This window comes from Podarcis gaigeae (assembly GCF_964106915.1).
Source record: "Podarcis gaigeae genome assembly, chromosome: 14".
Classification (NCBI taxonomy): Eukaryota; Metazoa; Chordata; class Lepidosauria; order Squamata; family Lacertidae; genus Podarcis; species Podarcis gaigeae.
The window spans coordinates 11,539,241-11,566,684 of NC_139690.1; the positions used below are offsets into that span (position 1 = coordinate 11,539,241).

Genomic DNA, 27,444 nt, shown 5'->3' on the forward strand with positions numbered 1-27,444 from the left:
CCCAGCCCGGCCTCCGCCTCCCTGCCCGGCGCCTTCCTCGAGAGGAAGCCCTCCCGGGGGCGGCGAGCGGCCTTCTCCGCCGACCGAGGCGGCCCGGAAGTGCGCGCTGAGGCGGCAGCGGCGGCTGGCAGGCCGGCGTCTCTTCTCCCTGGGCCGGGGCGTCGGGCTCGGGGCCTCCTCTTCCGGGCTGCGACAGCGGCCCCGGGCAGCCGTGGCGCCGGCCCGGGCATGAGCGACGTGGTGGAGCGGACGCTGAGCGCCTTGCCCGGCTTGCTGGGGCAGCACGAGCCGGGGGCTGGGCTGGGCGGCGGCGGCGGCGGCGGGGGACCCGGCCGGAGCTCGGCCACTTCTCGCCTGGGCGGCCTCATCCGGAGCATCACCGCGCTCGCCTCCAAGCATGTACGCGGGGGTTGGGGCTACGGGGCCTGGCTTGCCTCCTTGGGAACCGGCGGGGCTTTGCTTCCGAGGCCTTTGCTCGGCTTCCACCCGCAGCCGGGCTCGGGTCCCTTGGCGGCGCGGAGGAAATCTGGGGAATGGGTAGGGTGCCTCTGAACATGCACAGAGTGCCCCGCGGTGCTCCCCGCCTCAGGACGCGGCCGAGGGCCAGCCTCCTTCAGCAGCGTCCTCGGAAGTTTGCATATATGAAACGGCTTTGTTTTGGTAGCGTTTGTGGGGCAATATAGTGGTGTTTTAAGTGGCTTTTAAATTCTTATTCATTCATTTATTATTCTTTATTGAGTTTATATACCGCTCTATACCCGGAGGTCTCAGGGCGGTTCACAGAAAAGATCGCAGCGTATATAATCAGAATAAAAAACAACAACCCAGTAACAGCCCCACCCAGAAAAGAGCCACATTTTAAAAGGGTGTATAGGATGTCAAACAGATTATTTTATTATCGTTTACATATCATATTGTGGAAGTTTATGGAGTAATTTGCCAATCTTGGGGATTTTTTTAAAAAAAAAATGCTGGCAACATTTGAGGTGGGGAACGGTTGAATTAGGTTTTGTGGATTAGAAAGAGAGTTTAGTGCAGTAAAACAAGCACATCTTATCTGCTGTTATCAGTAGTGGGGTGGTAATTTTTTTGTTTTTAGGGAGTGCTTCTTTCTGCCCCTAACTGGCACACAATAAAGAATTTGAGACCAAAAAACCCCCAACAAAAACAAAAATGAAGGGGAGGAGGTACCCAGGATGCATGCATGTGGAGAATATGATTCTAGGTTAGGAGGAATCTGAAAAGGGAATCCTAGTTTATCAGGGAAGCAAGGGCAGTGGCGTAACGTGGGGGGTGCAGGGGGGGCCGGCCGCACCGGGCGCAACATCTGGGGGTTAGGGTTATGGGGCGCAAATCCACGGGTTAGGGGGCACAAATTACTTGCCTTGCCCCGGGTGCTGACAACCCACGCTACGCCACTGAGCAAGGGCAAGTCGTCCTGAGAATCAGATGTGGGGCACTTAAGTTCTTGGAAGGGCTGCAGGTTTGGGGCCTAAGAAGGAAGAATATGACCTGTTAGATAGCTCCCAGAAAAGCAAGTTTCTTAAAAAGCCTAACAAGGTTGGAATGAACATTACAGATTTGCAAACGTGACCAGGATGCTCTGTTTCAACATTTCATACTGTCAAAACTGGTTATTTAAAAAGTTTGGTTCTTCGAAGTTTAGCCGTGATTCAGGCAAAGTTACCGTAGGCATTCTTTCATGAACCTTGATTTCAGCGGGAGATTTAAGCAGTGCTTTTTTCGGGGGGATGCAGGGGTACGCATACCCCTAAACATTTGGTGAATCTAAGTTTGGCCTCATTGAGGAGCAGTATTTCAATATGAGTAGGAAAATGAGAGTACCCCTAAACATTTTTTTAAGGAAAAAAGCACTGGATCTAGGCATGTGTTTAACTTTCCATTGACAGCAGAAATTTGTTAAGGACATTATGGTAGGATGCATCAACAGTTATGCAATCAGAGTATTATGATTTTTTTAAAAATGAAATATTGTGTTGCATTGTGAACAACCTTTTGACATCTAGATGGTGTGCTTAAAAAAACAGACCTAACTGAATGCGGAAGTCTAATGTAATTGTATAGACTATTGATGTTTAGATGTCAAGAAAATAGGAATATTTTTTGGCTGACATATGTGACAAAGTGCCCTTTGTATTATAGTTTTATGTCTAGTAAAGTAATAAGTATTTACAAAATGCTTTACATTTTTCCTTTACTAGGAGGAAGAAAAACTAATCCAACAGGAATTAAATAATTTAAAAGCAACAGTTTCTGCACCCACTACAACACTGGTAAGTTGTGAAAGAGAAATGCCAATTCTGCCTGTCCTAGTGTTTGAACGATTTTTGCTACTGGTGTATATGTTCCATGAGATGTTCCACTAGAGCAGGGATGGGGAACCTTTGGTCCTCTTGATGTTGCTGGATTGCAGCTGCCATCATCTGCGACAATAGACTCTGGTAGTTTGCGCCCGGCAAGGAGTTGAAAATGCAGCAATGTGTGGAGGACCAATGGTTCCCCTTGCCTGTTGTTGCTGCCACCTGTCTTTCTTGAGAGACAATGGAGTGCGCTTCTGGAGGTGAAGTCAAACTGCTGCACCAAAGTGACTTCCACGGGGTGCAAGCCTGGGCACTGTGCATGAAGGTCCTGGGCCCTCTTCTCGGCTTTGCTCATGGAAAGCAGAGCAATACTGTATGTTTGGCTCCAGCTTGGCTGCAGGAGTTGCCGAAAGGCTCCATCCACCCATCTTAGAGGCTACACTCCGAATTTGTGTAGGACTTACTCCTTAGACCTTACTTCTCCCGCAAGGCACCAGAGGTTTAGGATCAGAGTTTAGGACCAGAGGTTTAGGATGAGATCTACGGTAGACGTTCGGGTTGCGAACGTGATCCATGCGGGAAGCATGTTTGCAACCCGCAGCGCCATGTGTACGCATGCACGGGTTGTGAATCGGCGCTTCTGCGCATGCACGACCGCCGAAACCTGGAAGTACAGTGGTACCTCGGGTTAAGTACTTAATACGTTCCGGAGGTCCGTCCTTAACCTGAAACTGTTCTTAACCTGAAGCACCACTTTACCTAATCGGGCCTCCTGCTGCCGCTGCGCCACCGGAGCACAATTTCTGTTCTCATCCTGAAGCAAAGTTCTTAACCCGAGGTTAGCAGAGTCTGTAACCTGAAGCGTATGTAACCCGAGGTATCACTGTAACCCATTCCGGTACTTCTGGGTTTTGACGTGTCCGTAACCCGAAAAAACACAACCTGAAGTTTCTGTAACCCAATGTATGACTGTAGTTAGACCTACCTAAACTATTTATCACAGTGGTGTAGTGGGGCCTCCCTTGAATCCTATAGCTCTCCAATTAATGAATCTTCAGAATAGTATTGTACTTACTGTAATGTTAAAGAAAAGCTTGAAAATGAGGGAGGAGGGAAGCTTAACGGAATTACAGCCTTAACCAGAACAGGATTGAATAGTGAAAGTGTTCCCATGATTTTATTATTATTTTTTTGAATAATATTTATTAAAGTTTCAATGAAATTACAAAAATAAAATGAAAAGAGGAGAAAAAGAAAAAAACAAAAGATACAAAATACAGAAAAATAAAGAAAAAAAACAATTAAAAATAAATCAGTCTTTCCATGTCTTGTCTTTCATTTGCTTATTTCCCTGTCTTCCTCACACCTCCTTTTTTTGTATTGTAGTTCAATAGTTGTTTCAGCAAGTCCTTACTCTTTTTACCTTTATCTTAATATTTTATATTAATATATTGTAACTTTACATTTTCACCTGTTAACAATCCACCTTTACAAACCCCTTAATAACATTATTGCTAAAACCACATATCTTCATTCCAGCATCCCTCTAACATTCCTATGTGTTCCCATGATTTTAAAAACACGATACCAGAAGTGGTCCTTAGTTTTTGCCATCTGTGGGTAATAGCTCCCATGCCACATTCAGATAGTGGCAAATAATTGCTTCTTCTTTTTTTGGTGTTGTATACAGTTTGCTAATTCTTTGCTGGACTTCATTAGCATTGTTAATGTTGGTGCTGTGTATCTCTTTGTAGAACTAGCACTTGAGAAGCCCACTTATTTCAGTTTGTGATTTGCTTCTTGCATTTCAGAGATTGATGAAGGAATGCATGGTAAGGCTGATCTATTGTGAGATGCTGGGCTATGAGGCCTCTTTCGGATACATCCATGCCATCAAGTTGGCACAGCAAGGAAACCTTTTTGAGAAAAGGGTTGGTAAGTATTCCAAAGCATCACGTGGCAGTATGCTTCTCAACAAAACTCATGTATAGCTCTGGTTGTTTTAGGACTGTGGCAGTTTCACTGGAAAGCAGGAACTGAGCAGGTTCGTCCATAATAAGTCCTTTACTACCCATGATTTGCGGGACGCGGGTGGCGCTGTGGGTTAAACCACAGAGCCTAGGACTTGCCGATCAGAAGGTTGGCGGTTCGAATCCCTGCAACGGGGTGAACAATAATAGTTGTTGTTGTTGTCGTCATCATTGAATAGTATAATAAAAAAATGTTTTTTAAAAATAATTGATGCCTTTTTGTTTCTCATATAGTTAGTTATTTAGATTTTCCTTGGAAATAAGCATTTTGTGTTTTGGGAAAACCATAAGCTGCTTTGAGCTTGCAAGTCAGAGCATGACAGAAATGGAATACAAATAAGTTGGAACACCTGATATAGGTTAATCTTTCTTTTCTTTTAGGTTATCTGGCAGTTTCTCTATTTCTTCATGAGAACCACGAACTGCTGCTTCTGCTTGTGAATACAGTTGTGAAGGTAACAATTTTGTGGTAACAGGTTTGGCGGTAAACATCACACTGACCTCAGGCCTCAGTTATTCTCCTTTAAAAAAAGAAAAACTTTAATTCAAAGCCCTCATATGATGTATTTTTTAATAAACTCCTTTCTTCAATCTGTTATATCTGAAAATCAATATAATGTGGCAAAAAAAAAAAACCTCGTTTGCCAGCTAGGACCTTAACAAGAACACAAGGGCAATGTGCAAAGTTGTTTCTGTTTGTTCTTAGGCCTTTTCAGTTCCCCCCTTCTGGAAGGCCTGAAGATCCTTGGTGAAATTCCTCTCTGAGAATCCCAATGGCTCTCCATAGTGGCATTCTGCATAGTATGAGGGGCTGTCATTGGAGAATAAAATAGGTTACCCCCACCCCATTCTTCATTCTTCTCTGTATGAACGTGTGTGTCTGTCTGTCTGTCTGTGTCTGTGTGTCTTCTAATTGCTCTTTTGTGATTGTTAAGCAAAAACCAAAATGGTTTCTGGCTCCTTTCCTCATCATCTTCAGGTAGATCTTTTGGGTCTGTGGGACTTTTCTTTTGAGTACAATGCAGCTATTGAGACCCAGAATCTTTGTGTTGGTTCTAAGCCCAGTGACAATCAAACCAGTGCTGTGGGACCTTTTTTTTGCAAAAAAATAAAATCCAAAAAGAGAAAGGTTTAGTAATTATTCATTTAAGACGTAATTCATTTAAGCTTGTAATCTAAAAAGACACGGCATGTAAGGAAAAAGGAATTGGGCAGGAGGAGGGAAAAGCAAGCTCATCAAGGAACAGTTTTCACAAAGCAGTTACATAGTTTTGTCAATGGGGATTCTGGCTGCCTGGAAGAGCAGCAGCTTTTCGCTGACGTTAGTGGTGGTTTTGTCGTGATAAAGAGTGGTCTCTTGTTGGAAGCACTCTTCTCCGCCGTTCCCCAAGTTCAGGAGGAGGGCAGGTGACAGTGTCCAGGCCAAGAGGACAGGGCAGTTCTTGCCACACAGTTCTTTCCCCAGGCAGCAGACTTGATAGTTGAGTCCTCTCAGGAGGAGACGTGATGGTGTTGTCCTCTGTTATCAGTGGTGGTTTCCCTTTCTAGCCACACTGCTCTTCCACTTGAAATTGCAGTTCCAGGGAACATTCCTATTCTTGATCCACTTGCTGAGAGGCTATGGGATATATAGCAACGCCCCCTGCCCCAATGCCATTGCCACATGAGATAATACCGACACGACGTCAGACAGGTCTGCTGAATCAGGCCAGTGTAGTGCAGCATCCTGTTCTCACTGTGGCCTATGGGATGTGCAGGTGTAATGGCACAACAGCCAAGATGGGACAGAGGCCTGGACCAGGGATGTGAGTTGGTTGGAGGAGGAGCAGACTTTCCAAATCCTGTACCCCTTCAGGTCCTGGTAAAGGTAAAGGGATCCCTGACCATTAGATCCAGTCGTGGCCGACACTGGGGTTGCGGCGCTCATCTCGCTTTATTGGCATACAGCTTCCGGGTCATGTGGCCAGCATGACTAAGCCGCTTCTGGCGAACCAGAGCAGTGCACGGAAACGCCGTTTACCTTCCCGCCAGTGTGGTACCTATTTATCTACTTGCACTTTGACGTGCTTTCGAACTGCTAGGTTGGCAGGAGCCGGGACCGAGCAACGGGAGCTCACCCCTTTGCGGGGATTCGAACTGCCGACCTTCTGATTGGCAAGTCCTAGGCTCTGTGGTTTAACCCACAGCGCCACCCGCGTCCCTTACTCAGGTCCTGGACATGCCCTCCAAATAGCCACAAAAGGAGGGGGTCACATGGGTTGCTAAAGAGGAAGTGTGAGTCAAAAAAGGCTAACCGTCCCACGCAGGAGCCGTAATATTGGCTCATGGTTGGTTCACCATCCTATACCCAAGCAGAAGAGCCTCTCCCCACCTTTTGTAGTGTGAAGCTGTAGCTTGGATTCAAACCTGGCAGATTTGAGGCCTAACAGAGTGTTGCTTATGGAAGTAAAAATTGTAAACAGGTTCTGTTTGTTTGTGTCCATTTGTTTTGAAAGTACAGTGGTACCTCGAGTTACAAACGCCTCAGGGTTACAAACGCTTCGGGTTCCAAACTCCGCTAACCTGGAAGAGTTACCTCAAGTTGAGAACTTTGCCCCTGGATGAGAACAGAAATCTTGTGCCGGCGGTACAGCGGCAGCAAGAGGCCCCATTAGCGAAAGCACGCCTCTAGTTAAGAACAGGTTCAGGTTAAGAACAGACCTCCGGAATGAATTAAGTTCATAACTAGAGGTACCACTGTGCATTATGAGAGATCTTAACTTGATGGGGAAATTAATGGCTTTATTTTCATGTCTCTTGACAGGATTTGCAGAGTACTAACCTCCTGGAAGTGTGTATGGCTCTGACCGTGGCAAGCCAAATCTTTCCGCGGGAAATGATTCCAGCTGTCCTTCCGCTAATCGAAGATAAGCTTCAGCATTCAAAGTATGTCTTTGCTTACAAAATTCTAGGAAACCTGAGTTCAATTCCCGAACTGTGATATAAGCATGGATCTTAAGATATATCTGGATGAAACAACAGTATAGTTGGCTGCCAATAAGGTGTACTAATTTGTTTCTTCTAGGGAAATTATCAGAAGAAAAGCAGTCCAAGCTTTGTACAAGTTCTACCTGATTGCTCCCAACCAAGTCCAGCACATCCACGACAAGTTCCGGAAGGCACTTTGCGACAGGGACGTGGGAGTTATGGCTGCTTCGTTGCACATCTATCTCCAAATGGTGAAGGTGGGGATCTTAAACAGCAACAGCACTAGATAACCATGTGCTGCATCCAAAAACACCTAAGAGCACACTTGTTTCACTGGGAAATTGTTTTACACCAGTGGAATTTCTTGCACAAGAGTGTGCACACACAGCTGCTGCTAATTTTCTTGCGCGAGAGACCACACAATGTGCTGTGTGACAAGTTTCCGCTAGCACAGGGGCGGGAAAGCTTTTGAGCTCCATTTGGCTCAGGATCAGCCTTGTGGGCCAAATTTTACAGATGGACGGGGCAGCCTACCTGCCAGTTACATGATGTCACATGATTGACACATGGACGACCCCCGCCTGCCTCTTAAAATCCCTTGCACAGGATTCCCAAGTGCCTGGCAGCCAGCTGGGAACATGCAGCGGCTTCAAATCCTTTTTGCTGTTTGCACAGCGCTTTCTGACAGTCTCCTTTGCTCATGTTTCAGCCTCTGCAGGGTCCATGGCTTTAAGCCCTTTGCAAAATTGCTCTTTGAAACACCTGTCCCCCTACTTTGAACATTGATGTTTAAAGGAAAAGAGGTGCAGCAGCTTCAAAAAGTGCTTTTTGCAAAGGGATTTCAGGCAGCTCCTCCACCGCTCCTGTTTGAGCCTCTGGCGGCTGGAACAGCAGCATGGGGGCTGTTTAAAGAACTCTGCAAAAAGTACTAAGTAATTATTTGAAGTCGCTCTGCATTTATTCAAGTCGGGTGTGGGGCGGGGATCCTTGGTCCTCTTGCCCACCCGCCTGCTTAAAGGAGAAGCTTTGAGCTGTTTCAGTGCTTCTGCAAAGGGCTTTAACTCTCACCATTCAGCTCATGAATGGGGATTAAATCCTGTTCCCTGTTGGGGACGGTTTGGAGCCAATGCAGTATTGAACTCTGTCCTCCCACCAGCCTGATGGGCAGGTGGATGTGGTTTGGGGGAAATGGCATTACTGGCCAAATAGGGCATCTTGATGGGCCAAGACTGATCTCCTGGCCAGAGGTTTACCACCCCTGCACTAGTGCAAATGTTGACTTGGATTCCACTTGTGGACATCATTACAACTCATCAATGTGCAATATATTTTGCTAGCAGTCATAGAATGCTGGACACTGCACAATATGACTTGGGCTTATGCCTTCAGTTAAGTGGCCAAGAGAAATCTTAATTGTGCATCAGCATTGCAACATTTCTGTCCGCTCAGGCCAGTGTTTGTGCACTTCTGACATATTATTATACAAAAAGCTGCCTTCTACTGAGTCAGACCATTGGCCCATTTCATTCAGTATCGCTTGCACTGGCTTGCAGCAGCTGTCCAGCATTTTAGCTAGGGTTTCTCCCAACCCTAGCAGGAGATGCTTGAGATTGAACCCGGGACCTTTTGATGGGCGTAATGAGTTTCTTTTGCACATTTTTATGCTTCTTGGCTGTATTTTATTTTGATTTTTAAAATCGGGGGAGAAAACATTTGCATGAAAAGGTAAGGAGAGACAAATGAGTAAGTGAAACATTAATAGCTTTTGTTTCTGTTTCTATAAGGTCTCTCTGTGTTTTGTCTCTTTGTCTAGGAAAACTCCTCTGGATACAAAGACTTGACTGGCAGCTTTGTCGCTATTCTAAAGCAGGTAGTGGGAGGAAAACTCCCTGTAGACTTCAATTATCACAGTGTGCCAGCACCTTGGTTGCAAATCCAGCTTCTAAGAATATTGGGGCTGCTTGGAAAAGATGATCCAAGGTAGACTTTCTCTTCTTGGCTTGAACTTTTCAACAGTTCACGTTGGTCCCTCTCACTTTGTTACCGTACTCCCATGAAACAAAAAATAAAACAATAAGTTTTGCAAGGGGTCAGGTTTGCCATCTGTTCCTCAACTGTTGACGCGGCTCATTCTTTGAGCTGCTCCAGTAATGATATGAAGAAAAGGTAAAGATACCCCTGCCCATCAGGGCCAGTCATGACCGACTCTAGGGTTGCGCGCTCATCTCGCTCAAGGCCGGGAGCCGGCGCTTGTCTGGAGACAGCTTCCAGGTCACATGGCCAGCATGACTAAGCCGCAGCTGGCGGACCAGCGCAGCACACGGAAATGCCGTTTACCTTCCCACTGGATAGCGGTCCCTATTTATCTACTTGCACTTTGGGGTGCTTTCAAACTGCTAGGTTGGCAGGAGCTGGGACCGAACAACGGGAGCTCACCCCGCCGCGGGGATTCAAACCGCCGACCTTTCGATCGGCAGGTCCTAGGCTCTGTGGTTTAACCCACAGCGCCACCCGCGTCCCAATGATATGAAGGTGCCCCCTTAAAACGATGATAAGGGGTTGTTGGACTACATGAAAAGTTACTTAGGACTGAGATCGTAGACTAATTTTGTGTTATAAAACATTGTTCCTTCTCTCTTTGTAACAGGACCAGCGAATTAATGTATGATGTTCTGGATGAATCTTTAAGGAGAGCGGAGATAAACCATAACATTACGTATGGTAGGTTACAGCACATTTTCTAAACAAAGGATATCGGGCAGATTTCAGTGCCTGAACTACCCTTGCAGGAAGCGAGTCCGGGGAACTAAGGCGGATAGTGGTGACAAGAGATGAAATTCTAGGCTTGCCATCAAAAGACATGAGAATACCTGAGAGATCATTCCATAAGCAGACTTTCTGGGTGATTATCACTGTTGAGCATTAGCAAGCAGGGGAACTCAGAGAAGAACGTCAGAAGGTCTTAACACATGGATTAATGTGGTCCTTTAAAGGTAGCCATACATAGATCGGAAGGTAACTAAGGGTGTTTCAGAATGTAAGAAATGCATTCCTGAAGCAGCTAGCCTATCTTTCAAATGCATCCAGTGGAAATGGAACATGGAGTGCTAGAAATATAAAAATCCACGTGCTCAGGAGTGCTTTCAACAAAGGCCACAACACCAAAGCTCTGATGTCTCTATAAACTAATGGGACTTGTTTAATATTCATGTGCCTATTTGTTTTTACAGAAACAATCATTTTCTTTTTCTTTTTCATTGATCCTCCTGCAGCAATCTTGTTTGAATGTGTCCAGACAATTTACACAATTTACCCTAAATCTGATCTACTTGAGAAAGCCGCCAAATGCATTGGAAAATTTGTCCTGTCGCCTAAAATTAATTTGAAATATTTGGGTAAGTTCCCAATTGTCACAACCCTGTGCGTTTGATGCCAAATGCCCGTGTTTTCAGCTTGCATTCTTTGCAGTAACTTTTCTTTCTAGGATTAAAGGCCCTAACATATGTTGTCCAGCAGGATCCTGCCCTAGCACTGCAGCACCAAATGACAATAATTGAGTGCTTGGATCATCCTGATCCCATTATTAAAAGAGAGGTAAGTAGAATTTTAACAAGCACAATCTTTAGTAATAAATTTCAAATTGGTATTTTCTTCTTATTGCTCCCCCATTGTGGGGATTTGTGATATTTACTGTAAGAATGACAGCTTCCCATGTTTGTGCGGGATATAATGTGCATATTAGATGGTTTTGAAAGAAGTTATCATTCCTCTTTAACCTCTGACATAAAGATATTGAGCGAAATGAAAAATGTTACCCTTAGACTGATCTAGTGGCGGTATAGCAAGATACCCATCTGGAACTAATGACTACTTTTGTATCTGGGAGTGTACTGGTCTGTTCTTTCCATTTGCAGTAGCCAATCCATGAATGCAAAATAAAAGTGAAATAAAATTGTTAGTATAGATTGGGTTTCTAGCTGAAAAGAAAAAAACCCTTGTGAACCAGAGTGCATGCAGATTTCTAGGTGAGGTTGTCGCCTGCAGTCTAGTCCAGTGGTACCTTGGTTTGCATATGTCTTGGTTTGCATATGTTTTGGATTACAAACACGTCAAACCTGGAAGTGTGTGTCCCGGTTTGCAACCTTTTTTGGGGGTTACAACCCTTTTTGGGGGGGATTACGAACCAAGTTTTTTTTGGAGACACCATTGGCGAAAGTGCACCTTGGGTTACAGCCTGTTTTGGTTTACAAACGGACCTCCAGAACGGATTATGGTTGTAAACCAAGGTACCACTGTATTCCATGTGTGTTGTGTGGACACGAGCACATGCAGTTGCAAGCATTTTTCAGTATACTTACTTCCCTGTGCTTCCTCAACCACAGCTCTAATGGGAACCATTTCTGTTGTTTCTATGAGGGAGTTCATGCAAACGTTCGTTCTTATGCATTTCCTTTATGGTTCATGTTAACCGATTCTTAAAGCTCTGTAACTGTTAAGATGCATGGTACTTGTTTATTTAGAGCAACAACCCTGAAGCATGTTGCTTATTATGCTGCTGTTCTGTTTGGGGACAGCTAAACATTGGCATGGTTAACGTTTTTCTTTCTTCAGACATTGGAACTACTGTATAGAATCACCAACGGTCAGAATGTCACTGTCATAGTACAGAAGATGCTTGATTACCTTACTCAAAGTAAGGAGGAGTATACCATCATCAACATAGTTGGCAAAATAGCAGAATTAGCTGAAAAATATCCTTTGAATGCATTTGGAATGGTTATGTCATGAGTGTATTGCTTCTCCTAAATGTGCATTAGTAAGCTTTAAGAAAAGACTGCAGAGAATTGCTGTATGGTTGTGGAAGTTCAGTTTTCCTTAATGTTTCCTGACACATATGCTCCCAACAATGAATGGTTCATCCAGACTATGAATGCAGTATTTTCTGTAGGAGGAGATAAAATGCACCCTGACATCCCAAACAGCTTCTTGCAGCTCCTTGCTGAAGGTGAGCATAATATACAAAATTCAGTAGCGGAGGTAGGGAGTAGTGTCATTTGTCTTTAATGGAGAAAACACACAGAGACACACACACACACACACACACACATATATATATATCTATATCGGGAAAAAGAAATATATTGAGATGTCCTTTCTAGGTTTTGAAGATGCAAAGGAAGACAGCGAGCTGCGACTTCATGCTGTCCAGTCCTATCTTGTGCTGCTAGAGGACGAGAATGCAGTTTATCCACAGAAATTCCTTCAAGTAATGAGTTGGGTAAGAAACGACACAGATTAGAAAGGAAATATGGGAATTCTAGGTACAGCATAGGCAACTGAAATTTGAGTTGTGATAATATTTTAAGGGAAGTTGAGACATGGTTGTTTATGCGTAAATGGTCATTTGTTTCACACAGAGTTTTTCTTAAGTGATAGGATAAAAGGTAAAGGTGACCCCTGGACCATTAGGTCCAGTCGTGGATGACTCTGGGGTTGCGGCGCTCATCTCGCTTTACTGGCCGAGGGGGCCAGCGTACAGTTTCTGGGTCATGTGGCCAGCATGACTAAGCCGCTTCTGGCGAACCAGAGCAGTGCACGGAAACGCCGTTTACCTTCCTACCGGAGCGGTACCTAATTATCTACTTGCACTTTGACGTGCTTTCGAACTGCTAGGTGGGCAGGAGAAGTGATAGGATGCTGTTCTTCTATTTAGCTGTTGGCAGGGGGCATCATTGGGCTGAGGTAAAGCGCTTCACAATTCCACTGATTTCACTGTGAGACTTAAGCATGTGTTTCCGCTTCTCACACCTCCAGCATTAAATTGCCCAATTTCCAGTGGCTGAAAAGTGATAAACTGAAACTGAGAGGGCAGCTGCCTTTCTAGAGGAGCGGTCTTCATGCTTTTCTAAGAATCTTGAGTTTCCAAAAAAAGGAAGTCCTTCTGTTTTGCACCAATAAGATTAAAATTTGTGTGGTTTTTATTTTTTAAGGACCAGGAACAAGAAGGTTTGTGAGGAAAACCCCAAAATCTATTTTTAAAAATATCCTTTGTTTCATAGATCATGATTTTTCAAGGGCTGAGACGGTTCTTTCACACCTAGGGACAAGTGTTTCTGTGTCTGGCATCTGCATGCTTAATTATTCTTATTTAAACCAATTATAATAATTATATGCCACCCAATACAATTCACCATTTTTAGTAACCTGTTCCAGGATCAGTTTTCAGAATGGTTGGCAACCTGTGGTTTTTCAGTAGATTGCCTTGTTTTTCCTAGACAACCACATTTCTGAGGTCAGCTTGTATGACCAATAAGAAACAAGAAGTTGCCTTGTACCAAATCAGATCATTGGTCCATGTAGCTCAGAATTGTCAAGACTGACTGGCAACATCCCTGCAGGGCTTCAGAGGGGGATTGTGTGAAATCATTATGCCTTTTGTAACTACACTGTGACTTGTTTTTAACTTTGTTTTGAAAATATTTGCTGCTGAAAGTTCTCAGTGGGACTGCAGTCATGTACTTTGTGCTGTGTTAAATTCTGCAGACCTAGGACTTTGACACTGAAACCTGCTCATTTCCTCATCTGGGTCCAGTAAAATTTCCTTCTGCCATTCTGGGTTGCTTAAGAAAGTTTTGAGGATAAAAGTTTGTGTTTCAGCTCAGGTGTCGGCTTATTGCACATCTTATTGATTTATCTGCAAACTCTGGTTTTGTTTGTTTTGTTTGTTTTTTGTTTTGTTCTGAAATTCAGATTTCCCTCTGCACACCTCAGTGGCTTTTTCTACACCCCTTGACTTTTTCTGTGCTCTTGCACAAATGCAAGACACGGAGACAAATTTTCATTTCCTCATTGCTCATAGCCTTCATATGCTGATCATGGTGTTTATAACTGTCCTCCGACAGGTGTTGGGGGAATATGCATACCTTATGAAGAACGTGGATCCAGAAGTTGTCTTGGCAAGTTTGCATAGGATACTTAGGAACAATGCCACTCCTGAAACCAAAGCCTGGATCGTGGCTGCAGCCACTAAAATAGCTTCTCATACCACCTGTTCAAAAACTGTTGAAAAACTTATCATGGAATTCAGTACCTCCTTGGATACCTGCATGAGGCAGTATGCCTTTGAATTAAAGCATCTATATGAAAACAAAGAATTGATGAAGCAACTGTTCCCTGTTGATGCTAGTTGCAAGGACGTAGTGGTGAGTTAATGACATCTCATCTGTGTGTGTGTTGTTGCTTCATCCTTGGAAGCTGAATGTTTCTTCAGAACAGTGGAGAGGAGAGTAAAAGGTAAAGGTAAAGGGACCCCTGACCATTAGGTCCAGTTGTGGCCGACTCTGGGGTTGCAGCGCTCATCTCGCTTTTTTGGCTGAGGGAGCCGGCATACAGCTTCCGGGTCATGTGGCTAACATGACTAAGCCGCTTCTGGCAAAGCAGAGCAGCACATGGAAACGCCGTTTACCTTCCCGCCGGAGCAGTACCTATTTATCTACTTGCACTTTGACGTGCTTTCGAACTGCTAGGTTGGCAGGAGCAGGGACCGAGCAATGGGAGCTCACCCTGTCACGGGGATTTGAACCGCCGACCTTGTGATCGGCAAGCCCTAGGCTCTGTGGTTTAACCCACAGTGCATGTTTCTAAATCTTGTGCAAAAGATACAGTTTGAACCTATATAGAGGCATCTCACTTCCACCGCAAGTAGCAAGATCTCATAGCCTTTTTGAGTAGAAGCTAATAGATAATGTTTGGCTTTTATGTCAGGCAACATGCTAGGATTTCTCCCCTCTGATTTCTTAACTGCACCAGCGAGGCTGGGGTGAAAAAAACACTCACTTGGAGTATTTAATTGTTACAGTAGTTAAGAGCAAATTTAGATGGTGGGGTGGTATTTTCTTAAGAGGCTGATAACTGAATAATCATCACCTTTTGACCTTGCCCCCTAATTCATTGCAGGTAGATGCTTCCTTATCTTTCTTAGATGGATTTGTAGCAGAAGGACTGGATCGTGGTGCAGCGCCGTATAAACCTCATCACCAACGACAAGAGGAGAAGCTGTCTCAGGAAAAAGGTAACTACGTGTTTTCTTTTACTGCAAATGCTAGCCAGTATAGTCCTAGGACAAGCATATGTTTAATGTGACTGCATTGAAAGTTTTTTTTGGGGGGGGAAACTCCCCCAGTGGTTTTGCACCTTGTTCTATGATGAGTATGCATCAGAGAGACAACGCCTTTTGGGAGGGGGGGGGGAAGGTACCGTATTTTTCGCTCCATAAGATGCACTTTTTTCTTCCTAAAAAGTAAGGCAAAATGTCTGTGAGTCTTATGGAGCGAATGTGTGGTCCCTGGAGCCAAATTGCCCAGGGGAGAAAATGCAGATTATGCTTTTTTTTTTTTTTGAAAGAGGGAAGGGGGTGTTGAAAGGAAGCAGCTGATTGGTAAGCGATCGGGAGGGAGATAAGGTTGCTGGTAAAGGAGGCTGCCAGGGGAGGGGGGAGGTAAAAGCCCATGGATCCTCAGGATTTTAGCGTTGGGTCACCCCAAATTCACCATCAGATCAAATTCATCACTCATCCACTGTTTCATGGGACAGCAGTGGCGCAAAAACATGGTTACAAAGCACGGATCCACATGGATTATAAGGATTTTTGCATTGGGCTTGCCCCAAACTCACCGTCAAATCACATGTCTGTGGCCACAGAATGAACCACAAAAATCATACTACTGTTTCGTTCAGAATTTTTTTTTATTGTTTTCTTCTAAAAACTAGGTGTGTCTTATGGTCGGGTGTGTCTTATGGAGCGAAAAATACGCACCTCCCCCCCCCCCCCCCCGCAGTTATCAGCTTGCATGGCCAACATTTTAGGATTGGGATGAGATTCTGTCAAATATGTTAAGTTACAGATCTAGACAGGGATAGGTGGTCTTTCAAGTAAGCTGGTCTTAAGCTTTTCAGGGCCCTACGGTGTTTGCAGTGAGATTTCCATAGTAGCTAACTTACGATCCTGCAATGAAACATGCTGTTAAGGTAAAGGTAAAGGTACCCCTGCCTGTACGGGCCAGTCTTGCCAGACTCTGGGGTTGTGCGCCCATCTCACTCAAGAGGCCGGGGGCCAGCGCTGTCCGGAGACACTTCCGGGTCACGTGGCCAGCGTGACATCGCTGCTCTGGCCAGAGCCAGAGCCGCACACGGAAACGCCGTTTACCTTCCCGCTAGTAAGCGGTCCCTATTTATCTACTTGCACCCAGGGGTGCTTTCGAACTGCTAGGTTGGCAGGCGCTGGGACCGAACGACGGGAGCGCACCCCGCCACAGGGATTCGAACCGCCAACCTTTCGATCGGCAAGTCCTAGGCGCTGAGGCTTTTACCCACAGCGCCACCTGCTGTTACCAGACTTCAAATATTGCAAAATGCAGGCACTCATAAAAACAGCCTTCTGGATCGTACCAGTGGTCTATCTAGTCCTGTTCTCACAGTGGCCAAGCCACTCTCCACTTCATGAATTGCTATATGAAATGCTCCATGACGAGTAGCTATTGGAGTTTGCCTTCCCCATTAAATGCTTGTTGCTCTTTAATGTTTAGGCAAGTGGTTTTAAATGTGAAGAATAGCTTGGTTATATTGTATAGCCTATTGCAATATTTAATATGCACATCTATTTAATAAAGATGCTTTTTGTTAAAACTGGTATTTTAGAACTGTCGCTTTTGTAGGCCTCTTTTCAGAATAGATTCTGTCTTGAATTCAAAATGTGCTGTATTTCTGAAAAGCTCAAGGATTTCAATAATTACTGGTATTTAATATTGGTAAGATGCTGAATGTGGAATATTCTTGTCAGAACATCATCATCAGTGACGCAGATTACAGGAGAGGCAGGCTGTTCTCTAATATTTTTAAATCTGGTCTTCTGTTTTGATGAGTAATTTTCCATTTTTCAGCTCTGAATTTTGAACCTTATGGGCTATCACTTTCCCAGAGCTTTTCAGCGTCTGGTTTTACTGGCAGACAATCTCCAACTGGACTTTCTCTGGGGTCTGACATCTCTGTTAATAGTGCTGAGACTGGACAGAAGGAGTGAGTATCTCTTATCGCTTCAGCAACGACTTAATATGTAGTTGAGTTCCCTGTCTGTTCTTATCTTGCTATTTATATAGGGAAATCCTGGCTCTGCAGAAAAAAGCAATTGCCTTTCTGGCCTAGTAAGCAAAAATGCTATTTCACCAACAATAATTCATCGCTATGGTTGGCCTCCATCTCTCCCCCCCCCCCAATACTGCATTAGCTGGATTGTATTAATTCACATCACATCTGCATTTTATTTAGTATTGAAATGAAATGCATAAAGTCCCAGGGTTTAACACCTGAACTATAAACTGCATTTAGAATTTTAGTTCTGTAAGATCCAAACTTCATGGGAAGTCTATGATTTGGTCCCCCAACACTTTTTATTTAAAAGTAGCTGTGTTGGGCTCTCAGTCATTTTGCACTTGCCATGCTAATAGAGCTGGGAGCTGACTCTTCTCCTCATGCCATTATTCTTGTTCACCCTAATGGAAAAAAATACAGGGTTCTACCCAGCTGAGTTCTACTCAGAGTAGGACCACTGAAATTAATATACCTAAGTTAGTTGTGCCAATTAATTTTGATGGCTCTACTCTGAGCAGGATTAACTTTGGCTGCAACCCACAGATATCACAAGGGGCAAACGATTAGGTCAGGCTTTGCCAACGTGGTACCTACCAAATGTTTTGGACTACAACTCCCATCATCCCCAACCAGCACCGGATGATGGGAGTTGTAGTCCAAAAAAAAAAACCTGGAGGGCACCAGGTTGGCAAAGCCTGGATTAGGTTACATCTTCAGCTTGTTCAACATAGGGAAATTGGGTTTCTGAAAGACTTTACAAGAATAGACTGACTTTTCGGAAGCGCTTTGAGAGACTCCTCCTGATCACTGTGTTGACTTTTCCTGATTGCAAATTCTTTAGGGCCAACAGTCTGAAGCTAGATGGAGTGAAGAAACTATGGGGGAAAGAAGGCTACCTCCCCAAGAAGGAAAGCCAAGCAGAAAAAGAAGACAACGCCAAGTCTGTTCTGGAAGGCAGTGTGTTTGCAGAGCATATTGTTGGCAACTTTCCATTCCAACCTGAGCAAGAAATGACTGGTCCCTTGGAGGGAGAGGAAGAGAAGCGTCAACTGGCGTCAACACTCTTTGTTGGCTTAGGGTCTCAAAGCAGCATCAGTCTGGTATGGCAGCTAATTGCAGTTTCATAGGAGGGGCTGGGCCACCCTTTAAAGCATGTGTTCTGAGCTCCTGTCCCCTGACCTGCATTGCAAAAGTATTTTGAAGTTGAGGGGAGTTGCGAAAGTAGCAATCCGCTGCAGGAGCCAGCTGTTCAATAGGGAAAAGGCCAGGCAGTCTGTTGGGTTCGTGCAACCCCCTGGGCGTACCTCAAAGATTCTGCTTGGATTCTGGCTGAATGCCTGAAAGTCCCTCCTACTAAGTGTGTTCATGCAAGTCCCATGATTTGCATCTCTTGGCCTTCTACAGTTTGGAAACCCCCTTTTTTCCGCGGAAGGGAAACATTAGCCAAGTACATGCCTTACTGTTTCCCTGTGGCCTTTTGTATTCTCCACCGGTTTAACAGCCACAGCATGGATATTAACAGGCAGGATTAACATCCCAAAGGGGTAAGATTGCATTTCCTTGTTACCATGTTGCCTTCAGCACAACCAGTGACCCTAAATGGCATGTGAGTTAACATCCCCTTTGCTGAGTAAGTTGGCTTGACCTCCCCTGACATGAATCCTCAGAAAATCCTTCCAAAACTATGAAAGCAACACCTGTAGAGTCGTACCTTGATTTTTGAACAGCTTAGTTCTCAAACGTTCTGTTTCCCGAACACTGCAAACCCAGAAGTGAGTGTTCTGGTTTGTGAACTCTTTTTGGAAACCAAACATCCAACAGGGCTTCCGATTGGCTGCACGAGCTTCCTGCAGCCAATCAGAAGCCGCGCTTTGGTTCCTAAACGTTTTGGAAGTTGAAAGGTTACTAAGGTATGACTGTATTTTCTTATTTTTGTAAGACACTGGTCTTTCAGTTAATAGGCTGGGATCCCATAACTGGCTTGTGCCCCTATCAAAATGTGGGTGGTGATACCACTACCATTTAAAAAAAAAAAAATGTGCCAAAGAGAAGGGGAGTGAGAGGGGAATAACAGAGTGGAAGGAGAAGAGCACATAGAAGAAGGTGAAGGAAAAAAACCACGCATGGTCAAATTAAGACATGCTGAGACCCTGAGCTATGCTAGGTTTAAGAGGCCCTGTAGCAGTACCTCTTCACCACCTCTGGTGTGTATTCTAACAGAAAGGACAATGACAGTAGAAATAGTAAAGTTTTATATTTCCATTCATACAGGGCTATAGGTGAGGCAGCAACTAACAGTCTGTCTAAAACATATTTTGCAATAAGACAGTTTGCATATGAAATACCTTCACATGGCAATACTTTATGATTTCCTACTTAGCATATGTGAAAATGTTTAATTCAGTCTGTTTTAGCCTGTCCCACTTATTTTTTTTAACCAATTATGTAAAACTTGAAATTTTATTTTTTTTGGGGGGGGAGTGCATGTATTTAGAAGCCCCTCATAATCTGAAGCCCTAAGATACAAGGTGGCTCTGGAATCTGAAAAAGTTGCAAACAGTAGGCTGTACCCACATTTGTGTGTTCCCCTCCCTTCCCTGAATTAATACATATTTTCTGTGTCCTTTTAAAACTAAGATGGGCAAGCGAGACTCCACCGCTCAGAAGCTCCGAAGGAAATCAAAAACAAGCAAAACCAAAAATAGTGAGGAATCATCCAGTATCGAAAGTGCTGCAGGCCCTTCCCTCTGCCCTTTTCCTGATGGGATATCTAGGAACAAGAACCTCTTCCAAAACAACGGACACCTAAGATTAAGGAAATCTTCACTGAGTGCCGCTGGAACTTCTGAATCAAAGGTGGTACTTGATAGGTCTCATTCTCTGCCGGAAGCTGAACTGAATGAGAAGCTTTTGGGTCACAGACTTTCGTTGTCCTCTCTGTTTGCGGATGGCAATATGGAAGTTTTCCAGCCTTCTCCAAGTGCTCAGGCTACGGCCCCCCAGCAACTCTCTTTGATGCCTTACTTACCAGAAGAAGCAGCCAAACACCCTCATTCGGAAATCTTAGAGCTTTGCAGCAACGAAACACTGGTTTTGTCCTCTTGTAAAATCTGGAAAGATGACTCTGTCCTACTCTTCTTATTTCTTGCCAACAAAAGCACTTGCGTACTTAAAGCTGTGAATCTGGAATTTGAGCACGCAGAACATTTTAAGGTAACATGAGCAGTAGCTACAAGTTGGACCACATGACTCTATTTGGGTCCCTTCTGAACCTACAGTTCTGTAATTCTATTAAGTTTACCACTGCTTTTCCTTTAAAAGAAATCTTGGCGGTGGTGATATTAAAATGCTTGTAAACCTCTTGGCTCTCTCTCCCCCCCCCCCCCCGGTTTTATTGTAGATTTCAGAAAACCTTGGTTGCCACTTCGCTGCAGTAGAAGCTCAGAGCATAGAAAGCTTCCAGACATGTGTCGAGATGGAGGGGCTGTGCTCTTCGGAGATGCTTTCTGGGTCGATCAGTTACTTTCTAGAATCTGATGCGCTCCTCAGATTTTCTGTAACTTTAGAACTGTTGGATTTTATCAGGTACCTACGCGAAAGAGCTGGGAACAAATGAAGTGCTTTAAAGCAAATATTGATTTGAATTCGCTTGCTATGCTTTATTTTGTTTGTAATCACATTTTGTCATATCTCATGCTTATACACACACACACACACACAGAGAGAGAGAGGCTCTTTTGTTTCTCAGACTCTTCATTATTGAAACGTTGTGGTGCTTCCTAGGTAATTTGAAACATGAGTGTAGAGAGGAGAGGGCATGGGGAAAAATCATTTAAGGGTCTTCCCCACTCTAAAAGTGGAAAAGAAACCATGTCTTTTTCTCTGGTCCTTCTGATCTCCATATGCGTGTCCTTGGTATGTAAAAAGACAACTTGTAGACTGCCTTTCTGCATTTTTGCTGTCTCAGCTAATCCCATACCTGTGCTAGAGGATGCCAGTCCAGTACATTTAAGGAACAGCCCAGCTGACAATTTTAATGGAATCTTGTTTAGGTTGACAATTTCAGGCTGCAGGATAGTGTGAAAGTACTTCACGGTGGGGCAGAAAGTTTTGTTTTCATTGTCTTCTTGGGAACAGCTTTCTCTTATAAGTACGTGTTGCAAAATCTGCTTCTATTTCATATTGCATTTTCAGGCCAATGAAAATGAGCACTGATGAATTTGGAAAACTGTGGCTCTCCATTTCGAATGATGTCAAACAGAACCTAAAGATGACATCATCTCAGGGATCTTTGTCAGCCGTCCTAAGCATTTTGCAGCAAAAGCTGAACCTACATATAGTTGATATCATAGGTAAGTAGCTTGGGATTTCTTTAGATTTGTAGCAAGGATGATCCTAGGTAGGCAATGAAACAGACCAATTATAACCAGGGTCAACCCTTGTTCATCAGAAGCCAGTTCACATTTGCAAGATGATGACCCTATTATCTTTTTCACAATGTATTTTGACGATCTGCAGGATACTTCGTTCTTGGAAAGTGAACTTGATCACACCAACTGCATGCCCAAAAAAATGTGGTTTTTAATTGATCACATTGTCTTGTGCCAAACCTAGACTGATGTTTTTTTAATTGATAACCTGCTTTGTACAGAACTGTAGGAATGTATTGTGGATGAAATTACGATGACATTAATAGGGGGGGAAACCCATTTTTTCCTCCCTTTAGGTAGTGAGGGAATAGCATCCTGCCGACTGCTTCCATCCGTCCCCTGTTTACTACATTGCCGTGTCCATGCTGGGATGTTGTCACTGTGGTTCAGATCCCATTGTCCGGCTCTTCCAGACTGTTTACTTTATCAGTGTCAAAAGGTGATGGAAGAATCCTGAGCGTCATGGAGAACAGGAGCAAAACCCTCCTCTTCTAACCTAATGGAAAGAAGGACGTGTGTGATTGTGCCAGGGGGTTACCAAAAGAAAGGCAATTCTCGCCCTCCTTGTCAGGAGTGAAGTTGCATAAGCATGCATCCTGGAGGGATGACAGGAGGTGATTCTGCTAGGTTGCTGCCTCTCTCTCCCCGCCCCCCAAATGCTCAGGGTCAGTCAGTCACTGACTAAGGGACTAAGTAAAAGTATAGGTACTTTTATGCAAGGTGTTATGCAAGGTATTTATTTTCTGTTACGTACTTGTACAGATCACAGCAGCTTATTCATAAGATCAGCTACTACTTGAATTCTTTCATTAACGTGGCTTATGGTGTAAAGGAACTTCTTAAGCCTTGCCTACTGTTCCTGTGGTTCATGATGTTTTTTTGTCATTTTTTATACCAGTTTCGTACCAGTGTTGCAAAAGCTGGCACTCTGCTATAAGATAAATCTCCACGATTGTCCTATGGTTGTAAGCTGAATGACTCAGCAATAACCAGCGCATAAATGTCAAGCTTTGGAAACACAAGTCATATCATTGCACCTCGCAACAGCACGGACTGCTGTTTTATGTAACGCCATGTTTGATACCTGCCTTTAATAGGAGTCTTATCCTGAGGATAGGATACTGGTTTCTGAAGAATGCAGCTTCAGGCTGTGAGCAGGACTCTGTAGTTTAGCACAGGACTGCAATTAGCGCCATCTGTGTACCAAGAATCTCAGTTTTCAGTGTTTAAAAACACTAGGCTCCAGAGACCACCTCGAGAGGCTCATGCATGAATCCATCAGAAGTTTTGACCTGTCCTTCCTCATACTGCATCAGTAGCATTCCCTAATTGTACTATTGCCCACGGTGATCACATGGCACATAGATCTGACGCTTGCACTTTTGCATTATAATACAAGCTGGAATCAAAAGAGCTACACGACATAATCCACATGGCCAAAGACACTGAGCTTGTGTTCCTTAAAGAGCAGCTCTTTGTGCTATGTAACAAGATAATTCTGCTTTTGAATATCCTCCTATATTCATTTTGTGGCGTATCATGGTTGTTCTGCTATTTAAACCAGGTGTGTGTGTGTCATAGTTCCCACAGAGGTTGCCCTTGATGGGCAGATGAAAGTACAAAACCACCCATAGCTATCTTTTGTATATTTGCAGCAGCTTTTACAAAAGATGGAGGATTGTATCCTTTGATAGCCCTACTTAGCTCATTGAAATTAATGGGTGTGGCTAACTTAAGTTCCTTGATTTTAGTGGGCACACTTCATGTATTTATTTATTCTATGAAATCGATATCCTGCTTTTCAATTCTGTGACGAATTGTCAAAGCAGCACATATAAAACATAATGCTGTGCCATCAGATCCAATTATTAAAGCTAGATTAGAACTGCAGCAAAAAGACAAAATTGAAACCAGAACAGGAAAAATGGTCAGGGGCAGATTTGTTACGGAGTTTTTGCACCACTGAAGGATTGTGTTTGAATAGCGCTTCGTTTTTATCCATAGGCATGAATGGCAGCCGTTGTCTGTTGAATTCAAAGATACCACTAGAGTAGAGATGGATATCGGCTTGCTGTTTACGGTGGCTCCAAAGTCTAGAGTAGGACTAGCATTGGACCCATTTTTCCTCTGGGTAACCAGAGTGAATCTGGCACATGTATACAGCAATAAAATGGCTTTGTTTGCAGGAAAGTTTAGACATACGTAGCATCTCCCGACTACTTATCTCTGCTGTATTTTAAATACTAGTTGCTGTTTCAGCAGAACAGAAACATTGCAAGTGGCTGGCGTTTTCCCATTCATTTGTTGTGAAACTTTTTGCTGTTCAGTGAATGAGAGAAATAGGACCTTTCAAAGGTGCAACACAGGGCACCTCCTTTTAGAAAAAAAGTGATATTAGTTATGAAGCTTTTTTGATTTGTAGCCCAGGTTTCTAGCTCTTATAGCTTGAGTGTGAGAATTGACACAGTTGAACCAGCATTTCAGTGTGTTTGATCCTGGGTGGTTTTATAACATTTTTGAAGGAGAGTAATTTTCATCAGAAAATTCAACCAGGAAACCAAAATTTTGATAGACTTATTAAGAAAAGCTTGACCACAGTCCTAGTAGTGTCAAAGTGTTGCTCTTCATTTTAAATTGGTCAGTTTAAAATAAGCAATGATATTCCCCACACAGTCATTAATCTGTAAAGTGAAAAAGTGATTTTTCTCTTCAAAACAAAGCTTGCCTGATTTAGATCACAACTATTTTTATAATTGGTGACAAGCAGGCATGATTTGGACTTTCTGAGTTGTAAATTTACAATTTTTGATTTTCCAAAGGCTAAATTCCCAGTCTGAGATTCCATAAGCACGAGTGCTTCGACACTCTCTTTTAATGTCTTGCTTCATAGAAATCCTTTGGAATGATTCCAGTAGAAGGAAATGGATACAGGAAAATGTTGGGGAAGAATTTCAAATCCATGTGTATTTTCAGATATGTAGTTAAGGAAAACATTAACATTCAACATTTCCACTTGTCTGCAGTGCCAATGTAATACCTCTTCAACCCATCAAAACACTGGTGTGTGATTTGCATTGAACTCATGGGTGTACCCCATCTGCTTTCTGATATGATAATTATTGAATAGGTTGAAATGACTGCTGTTTTTATTATATGCATTTAAATATTCTATCTCCCATCTTAAAATGCTGCTCAGAGTTGCTCTCAGCTTGTTTAAAAATCAGTCAATAATTAATAGATAATGGCTTGTATCAACTAGCTCTAAGTTAAGGTCACAGTTCTTGTTCGGCTGGTATAACGAATAAGAAACCCGCAAAATGGTACCCATCACTGTGAACACGACAATGAGAGCAAGGGTTGACACTCCCCTGGCCTACCAAACATTGTACTTCTCTACATCTGGAGAAAGGTAGATTCTATAATAGTGTGCTGTGCTGCTGTCATCAATATAGCAGTGGTGAGCAGTTGGCCGCCACAAGCCTTGGCGCACAACAGCTTTAGTTAAATAATTCAATTTTTATACTGCCCTTCAATGTATGCTTTTAAAATGTGTGATTTACAAAAGTTAAGGTTTGATTAAAAATACGATAGGAGAAGTCATCAAATAACCCCCAAACATCCGCGATAAAAGTCACCTTTGACTAGTTAAATGCTCCCTTTTGGAATGATTAGACTCCTTCCTTCCAGAACCTCGGGAGTATTGACGTTCTGCGTAATGCAGGAAAGTGTACCATGCGAGGGCCATGTTTGGGGAAAATGCTGAATGCGTGTGAATAGTGTAACTTTTGTCACATCAGAGGAAATGCAAAGGGGAGGGCCAGTTGCACTGTGTTTTGGAGACTTTGTAAATGAGCTCTGTATTGTATGAAATGTAAAACAGTAGGAGAAGACTGTTGCTCTGTGGGTGGCAGGAGACAGCTGGGGAGAGAGGAGAGGAGAGGTTTTCTGCAACATCCTCCAGATTGTGGAATGCTCTCCTGCAGTGTTCTTACGTGGCCCCCTTTTGTAGACACATGAACTTGGAAACACCCTCCCCACATCTGTCATTTGAGAATTATTAGAGACTCTCGCTGTCCTTAGGTTGTCTTAAACGTGTGTTGACGTAAGTTCTGTTGCGCTGTTTTTCTATTTTGTATGGATTCTTTTCACTTGTAATGTGCCTTGTGAGTTTTCCGTTGAAAGGTGGCCCGTAAGTCTTGTTAAGTAAGTACAGCATCACACAGCCCATGAGATCCCATCCAGTGACTGGGGGACAGCGGAGAAGGGGAGGGCCGATTTCGTGAGCTGTCTCAGCAGTGTCAAACCACAGCCCCTCTCCATTCCCTTCTATGGCGTACAGCAGGGGTGGGCACTTTGAGGCCCTCTTCACATTGATGGCTGGTCCACTAGGATGAGTGGGGCACTGCCCCACCAGCCTCAGCCTCCCCCTCCACCCCATTGGTCCACCTTCTTATATCTAGGGCGGCTTTACCTGTCATTGGTTCTAGCTCCACCCAATCCAGATGGTCACCAGCCTCAACACCTTCAGATTTTATTGGACTCCAACTCCCGTCAACCCCACCCAACAGGGCCCAACGGTCAGGGATGATGTGAGTTAGTCCAGCAACATCTGGATGTCCACAGGTTGCCTTTTCCTTGCATGAAGCAAAGCTGCAATATGTACTTTCTGGAGGACATGAGGATACAGGATGCAGAAGCACAGAGTGACCAGTTAGCAAAAGCTGAGAGACAGGTATTTTTCTCCTTTCTTCCAATGATGTCTAAATGGGGGGATTCACTAAAGTGCACTAAAATATAACTCTTAAAAACAATATCCAGATGTTAATGTATACTCATGTTTACTTTATGCCTCATGGATGTAAATGGAAGCCTATATTTTGGAGAAATGAATAAATAACTCTGGGAACTTTCCTTCCTTGTGACTGTTAACAGCATCAGATTTAAAGGCTAGAACTGAGCAAAACCAAGGATGTTACAAGAGCTAGCAAAGCTGCCATTTCTCTCCTATGCAGTTTTCTACCATGCCCATCAGGTGGTGTTGGCATGATGTTAAATAATAGCTATGGCTTTCACACATGTACACGTGCCGAATTCATTTTTTAAACGTTTTGTTTGAAATCTTAAACTCTTTTACTATTTATCTGTCAGTATGCAGAATTTAAGAGAACAATCAAACTTGGTTGAAAATAAATGGATTTGCTTACTTTTACCTGTGGTGTGATCCCTTTATTTTTAGGTTCCCTCCAAAAGTGGTTTATTTTTGTTCTGGTTAACCAATATTCATAGTAGAAAGCAGCAGTTGGGTGGCCACGACCCTCTTAAATACCTTCCCCAAAAGAGGGTGATTGAGACCAGGTGAAAATTGCCATAATCAATGTGCCAAGGGAGGGCTCCTTTAACACTACCTCTTACTTAAGAATCAGGGATGTCTCAGGCTTTGAGCCAATGCAGTTGCATACAGGTAGCCCCAGGCTCGCTCCATGGTATTTCCAGGTAGGGATCAAAACGTGAAAAGGCTTCAGTCTAAAACCTTGGAAATCCACTGCTGGT

General features: G+C 43.7%; 1 protein-coding gene across 1 annotated transcript; it reads left to right on the plus strand.

Moving 5' to 3' along the window:
* Positions 1-27,103, plus strand: AP4E1 (adaptor related protein complex 4 subunit epsilon 1). Its single transcript, XM_083712545.1, has 21 exons — positions 1-399; positions 2,223-2,294; positions 4,133-4,256; positions 4,733-4,806; positions 7,155-7,276; positions 7,416-7,575; positions 9,132-9,298; positions 9,966-10,039; positions 10,591-10,713; positions 10,803-10,912; positions 11,930-12,069; positions 12,211-12,323; positions 12,478-12,596; positions 14,221-14,520; positions 15,275-15,389; positions 17,257-17,392; positions 18,306-18,564; positions 20,102-20,677; positions 20,865-21,049; positions 21,659-21,816; positions 22,191-27,103. The coding sequence occupies exons 1-21, from the start codon at positions 229-231 to the stop codon at positions 22,349-22,351; spliced, it is 3,459 nt and encodes a 1,152-aa protein (XP_083568671.1). The 5' UTR covers positions 1-228; the 3' UTR covers positions 22,352-27,103.
* The last annotated feature ends 341 nt before the right edge of the window (positions 27,104-27,444 follow it).